At 34.0% G+C, this 6,979-nt stretch overlaps 1 protein-coding gene and 1 pseudogene across 1 annotated transcript; one reads left to right on the top strand and one right to left on the bottom strand.

Annotated features, from left to right (window-relative positions):
- On the top strand, nucleotides 1–929 carry LOC135132706 (uncharacterized). The gene is made up of 2 exons (XM_064060881.1): nucleotides 1–52; nucleotides 237–929. The coding sequence occupies exons 1-2, from the start codon at nucleotides 26–28 to the stop codon at nucleotides 834–836; spliced, it is 627 nt and encodes a 208-aa protein (XP_063916951.1). The 5' UTR covers nucleotides 1–25; the 3' UTR covers nucleotides 837–929.
- LOC135132705 (cytochrome P450 9e2-like) lies at nucleotides 880–4,615 on the bottom strand (annotated as a pseudogene).
- Nucleotides 4,616–6,979: the final 2,364 nt, after the last annotated feature.

Here is a 6,979-nt window from a genome sequence, read left to right as displayed (position 1 = left end):
TCTAGATCATAAATCGTCACCGAAAATGAAAGTGCTGTTCGCTATTATTGGGGTAAGTGTAAACAAGTTATTAATATAGATACATGACAAGTTATTCTCAACATATATAAAGAAGAGTGGGCCAAAGTGAGATATCGCAGTAAGGTGCAATATCTATAGATTGTATTTTTATTTAGTCATGGTTGTTAGTGTGAACGTTTGTGCATTAATGTGATCAATCATATTTTCCGTTTCAGCTTTTGGCTTCCTGCCACGCCAAAAACCTCGTGGACTACCGCGTGGCTCTATCCAAAACTTGTGAAAAACCCAAAAACTGCACTACTTCAGGACTTTTTTGCGAAAGTTGCAGTAGTCTAGTGGCATGCATCCAAGATGACGACACTTACACAAAACAAAACGTGAAGACATGCGATTACGGAGAAAAATGTATAAAAAATAAGTGCACTACTGCACAGGATCCCTTTTGCGATGGTATCGCAGATTTGCCTTTTCCGTGTCAAGCAGTGGGTATTTTTCCGGATCCTTTTTATTGCAACAAGTTTGTTCTATGCGTCCAAACAAAGGATACCTTCAAAGCTTACCCCAATCAGTGTGAACAAGGACTTGGCTACAATATTGGTACAGGACTTTGCGACATTGTTCTGCCAAATGGTGTATGCCCGGACGACGAATATCCTATTCCACTGTGCACAGAACTTGGTCATAGTGAAGCTCTGGAGGGTAAGCCGCAGGAATATTTCATATGCAAAGAGTATGGTCGTTCTAATGATGTTATGTATCCTTTTATTGATGTTTGTTCTGAAGCTAAAACTTATGACAACTACATATGCTCTTAAGATTAGAAGACATGCTGTTTGATGATTAATATGACAGACATAATTATTTGCTTTATTGTAACATTTATTGAAATAAAACTTATGTGAATTTAACAGTCTTCTTAAAAATCGAAAATCTTAAAAAATACACGGCTGTTTCTCGTCGGTTTTTTCTAGTGACAGAACATTGTCTACATTATTGCGGCCAAGTTCATAATTAGAATTTTATTTTTACGAGTATTTTATTTTACACGACGTTGAAGCGCCAACCAAAAACCTTTCTCAGCTGACATATTTATAGCCTTTCTATTAAAACGAAGCGGGATTTGTGTTTTCTCAACTGGAATTATTTCAAAATTAGACAGAATGTAGTAAAAAAGAAGCTTAGTCTCCAATAACGCAAATCTCGAACCAATGCAATTCCTCGGTCCTAATCCAAAAGGAAAAAATGTGTACGGTGTAATTTTACTTTTGTTCTCGTCACTGAAGCGTTCAGGATCGAACCGTTCTGGTTCTGGATAGTACTGTGGATCTCTATGAATTGCATAAACTGGTAGCACTATCACAGTACCTTTATCTAAATGAACTGGTTTCTCATCTGCTGTTTTTGGTTCGAGGGTATAGGGTTTAGTGCACATTCGATCTGTAGCTACAGCAGTTGGCCATTTTCTTAAGGTCTCTGTAAATTATGATTTAGGAAAAATAAATTAATGATAATGATAACACTAACCTGATACCACCATATCCATATATTTCATTGTGGACAATGCTTCATACGTAATTTTTCCACCACAGTTTTTTTTAGTGGCGTCTACTTCCTTCCTAAGTTTCTCTTGTACTTCTTGATTCACACTTAATTCGTAAGACATAAAACACATTTGGGCAGAAACAGATTCGAATCCAGCAATAAAGAATACAAAAGCTTGAGCAGTAATGTCTTCATCTGTTATTTCACACTTCCTTAACTTCAGGTTTTTACCAATTTCTGATTCTTCTACTGTAGCGAAACCACTATCCGGTAAAGGGGTGTGCTCGTCGTCGTTGTGTTTGTTTTTTCTGGCTTCAAGTAATAATCCAATCATATCAGGTCGTTTGGAATCGTATTTTTCTCTACTTTCAATATTTTCTTTAACTATTGTTGTAAAATACCTATTCATTTTGTCAGGAAAAATCGTCACTTTAAAAAACTGGAAACAAATTTTTCATTGAAAATCTAGTCATAGGTAGGTACACTTACTTTAAGTAACTTTGGTACTAAGACGTAACCCATGAATACCAGAATTGTTCGTAGATTTGTAAAATCAGTAGCTGCCCTTCCCATTGTATAAAACTCATTGTCGGGTTCTTTCAAGGAATCACATTCAAACCCAAACACAGTGTTAGCAATAACGTCATTTGCAAATCTTGAAATAACATTTTTCATTTCTACCTCAATTACTTCTTTATCTTTTTGTAAGAAATAGTTTACAAATTGGTTTGCGTTTAGTGACATTAAGGAAAACATATACTTCATTTTACTGCTGGTAAAAGACGGACTAAGGGTGGATCTCATCTCTCTCCATTGCGTACCAGCAAGTGCAGCTAAATTTTTACCAAGAAGAGGGTCGGTGTCTGAATCTACAACGCTCGTATGGTCCAGAAAATGGTCAAAATCTTTTACTGTGATTTGTTTGATGAGTTCTGGATCTCTCACAAGAAAAGCGGGCCGAAGAAATTGGTATATGCCGACATATCTGTTTTTATTTGAATGAATGAATTATTTTAATTTTACAGTAGAAATGGTACTTGCCTTAGATTTTGACCAGAGTTGTACATTGCTTGTGTCATTTCAGGGGCAGACAGTTTGCGCAAAAATAAAGGCCACATGTCTCCAAAGATAAATACTGGTTTTAATTGGGGTACTCCTTTTTTTTATCCAGTAACTATGGGGTCGCCTTAACATCCAGTAACCAAGTACCATTAGTACCGTGGTAACAATAAACATCCACATTTTTCAAAGATTTGTTTTACACCGTACCAGAACCACAAGTTTTATTTTTGCCAAACCACGCATCCGGATGGTGCGAATCCTAAATTGACCTGTTATTCAATGCTGTCCTTGATGATGTTTGATAATTGTGTTGGAAATTTGAAAGTCAACACCATATCTGACGCAACGCGATGTTGGTAGCTAACATACACCGCCAACAACAATGAAATTTGTTTAATTTAAGGTAGTTTAATTTTAGTCTATACAACACTACGGCAAATGCGACAAATTTTGTACTATGTCGTTTATTAAAAAAAATGGTCCATTCATTTACGTACAATGAATAATTTAAAATACATAATTGTGCCTGAATGACTTAAAAACAATAAAATAATAATGGACCAAAACTAGTTTTAAGTGTTTGTGAAACGATGGGCGTAGCGGATTTTCCCATGTTTCTAGTTGAGTTTCATCTCAGATCATTAGAAAAAGATAAGTAAATGCAAAATTAATAATTAGCTTGCTTTTGCCTATTTGCATATTTTTGATCATGAGTCCCTTTTTTGAATTTTTTAGACTTATTTTCATTTTTTTCTGCTTATTTTACTTTTTTCGGCCTATTGTGTTCTAAAATCTCAATTTTTTATACCCTAAGCACATATTTATTGCGAGGACAATCCAACCTGAGTTTTGCGTAAAAGGGTCGGGGAATTCCGTTAGCAAAATGTCGACAATTCAATAACCCAAATCTATTTTTCTGCCCAAACCATCAAGGAACAAATTTTATTGTACAGATAAGTACGTATGTATGTTTTAAGATAATAATTAAAACACGCATTTACAGACCCTGGCACAAGTTGTCTCTTCAAGCAAGAGCTGTGATGAGTTAAATACACCAAGCCCTCCTACAACTTTCTTTTTGACTTCTCTTCCTGTATCAATTAGTTCGTGTTGAGTTTTCGTAAAGCGAAGTTCAAAAGTGTAAAAGTGTGTTAAAAACTGTTCATCATCTAGTATTTTGTGCCATTTTTAAAAATGTCCAAAGTCAAATCGTCTTTAAAGGACAAATTAACGAGCCTGTGGGAAAATTGTAAGTATAAATTATTAATGTGAGTCGTACAGCACACAGTGATACAAGTGAACTTATTACTGTTATCGTAATTATTACTGTTTATTCGTCAATATTTAAAGTAATGTTAGTGAAACTTGAGTTTTCTTTTCTAGTGTAAAAAACTGGTTTTTCATCGTAAGTTTTTATTTGCACGCTAATTGTCGGGTCCTTTTTTAACCTCTTAACCTCTGTTTTGATCTTACACATCATAACCTCTCCGTTGCTTTCTTGTCTGCTTCTTTAATAAGTCCTCACGAAAAGCACCGTAGGGGTGAAGAGTGTGTCCCCGTCTTTTAATCTTTTATCCAAAATTTAATTTTCAAAAATTATTCTTTTTGTATACATAATGAATTCTGTTTGTTGTAAATGTAAGAGTTTGGTGGTTAATTCTACATCTTATTCTAAATGTAAGAATGTATTTCATTTGAGCTGTTTGCGTACCTTCAAAAATTATTCCTTAATTGCTGATGATGTAAATTCAATTAACTCATGTCCTCGATGTGATAAACCCAGTAAAACTGACCTTGAAAATACGACGATCACACTCCTACGTGAACAGAACGAGTTTCTTAGAACGGAACTTGATCAATTGAAGAAGTCCTTCAAGGATTCTGTTAAACATATTTTTTGATGAAGCTGAGGAACGCGTATCCATGTTATTTGAGAACTTACGTTATGATCTAAAATCATCTATTACGACGTCTGTTAGACAAGAATTTGATGGTTTTAAGCCTGTGGTAGATACTATTTTTAAAACCAACTTAGGGTCAATTTCTACTGACCAAACACCTGCTTGTACACCCTCTGAAACTGATAAACCTTATCCGCCCAAGACCCAACTATTTAATCGACGTAAAATTATTTTACTGGCTGATGGTAAGGAACGTAATTGTGTCAAATTACTCAACGAATATCTATCACACAATGAATACGACGTTTCTTCCATAATCAAGCCCAATCTTTTGAAAAGATAGTTGCCGATAACATTTCGACGGTTCACTGTCAAGACTTCGTTATGATATTTGGCGGAGATGTAGAAGTATTGAGTGGCAAAATACTGAATCATGATATCTTCAACGACTTAGCTTCTGACAAATTTAAAAATTCTAAGATTATTCTTATTGGTTATCCATTTTCACCTGATCGTCCCGTCTTAAACAAATTTGCATATGAGATTAATTGTTAATTACATAAAATTGCAATATCTAATACGCATAATAATATATTTTTCCTTGATGCAAATAAATTTATATTTAGACAGTTTCAATCTCTTATTTTCATTAATGACGCTACTTTAATGATTTAATTAATATATATATAAATGCCCAATCGCAATTTATTAAATAATTAAGTAATTACTCGATTTCGTAGTTAGTACTTTTTTTTAGTTTATTTATCACGCTCGTAATATTAATATTGTTTAGAAGGTATCGCACTTAATTAAGGATTTACCGAATTAATTTTTAGTTTTGCATGCTGATTTTTCTAGGATTAAATTTAAATAAAATTGTGGGTTATGTTCATAGAAGATAGTTTTGCATGTTGTTTTTTTTTCGTGTTATGTGTGTAAATTTATTTTTATGTTTTATTTTTCTGTTCATCATTTACACATTTACTCGATTATTCTTTTGATATGCTTCTTTCTTTCAATATATGTATAAAAATGTTAGAAATGTTTAGTTATTACCTCTTCCCCTACATGCAGTTTAGTTCTTCCATTGCCAAGGAAATGGGCCTACACCCAAATAAATAATTTTGTTAGTGTCCAAAAGCTCGGCCGCGGTCAAAACTATTTGGGCACGACAAAAAAACACAAATTTATTGTATTTAAACATCACAGTAAATGTTGAAAATGCTCACGATTTTATTCAAGGCACATGTCCACTCTATTTTTAATTTCAAAAATGTTCTGTAGCATTCTTTCCTCAACGCTTTGGACCCACTGTTCAATTTCATGTTGCAACAGGAACTTCTGACTGCTGAGGAAATCTTGTCAAAGATGTTTGCGGATTCTGCTCAAGTCATCTCAAATCATCAACAACTTCCTCAAATACTGAAGGCCTTCCAGGAGATTTCCATTTGTTAACACTGCCAGTTCGAACAAATATGTTGATTAGATCTCTAATGTGAGCCTTTAACGATGTTTCTTGAATTTTCAAATCAGAGTATTTAGCCAGAAATTCATGCTTACAGGCGGTTACAGAATACACAAAATCTTCGTTAACGAATGTCCCATTGCGATAATAATCCAACAATGAAAGTGTCTTAACAGTCTTATTCAACAGAATAAACTATTTTCACGGTCTTCGCCTCCTAGCATAAAAACAAAATTTTCGTACGTAAACAGCAAGAGTTTTGGAAACGACTGTTTTGTTGTTTTGAGCTTGAATCAACAAGAATTACTGTAATTCACACTTGAGAGGCGACGACTTTAAATGACAGGATGTAGACAAAGATGCTATAATATCATCTTCACAGATAAAATATTGCTAAGAAAATCTAGCTATAACTTGAGCTAAGTGACATATATTAGAGAAAACCTGTGCAAACCCATTTACTATTTGCTCTAGTATCTCAAAGGCAAGGCTTGGCGTATTATCAACAATTATTATCATTACCAGCATTTATCATATATTTAAAAACTTATTTCGGGTTGTTGTGGACTGATTGCTTAACATTACTTACATTTACTGGATAGCAAATAGAAAGTTAATTGTTACAGTGCACGCAAATACCTACGTTCAAATTAATTAATAAATATGACGCTCTTGGTCAATAATCATTTCCTTCTATAAAATAGGTTAGTCTTTAGACCAGAAATTAAAGACGATCTAAACGGAGGTGGATAGAAGAGTTTAAGTTGAGTAGTATACAGTGGCACAATCTGCTTTAGTAAAGAGTGTAAAGAGTGTAAACATTCTTAAAATGTTTCCAAGACTTGATTTACAACAAAAAAGTGTTCTAAGGTCCTCATATAAGGTAATAAAGTTGACCTTGCCAAAGTAGATGTTAAAGGGGAGGACACAGTTTCAGGCTGAGATAAAAACTCCAAGATCTGTTAACCCCTTGTAGGTTGGGGCCCAA

The sequence above is a fragment of the Zophobas morio genome, unplaced genomic scaffold, assembly GCF_036711695.1.
Source record: "Zophobas morio isolate AGI-343-1 ecotype UQ-CSIRO unplaced genomic scaffold, CSIRO_AGI_Zmor_V1 ptg000021l, whole genome shotgun sequence".
Taxonomy (NCBI): domain Eukaryota; kingdom Metazoa; phylum Arthropoda; class Insecta; order Coleoptera; family Tenebrionidae; genus Zophobas; species Zophobas morio.
The sequence above is the reverse complement of the archived record's forward strand: the minus strand, read 5'-3'. Positions and strand labels throughout refer to the sequence as shown.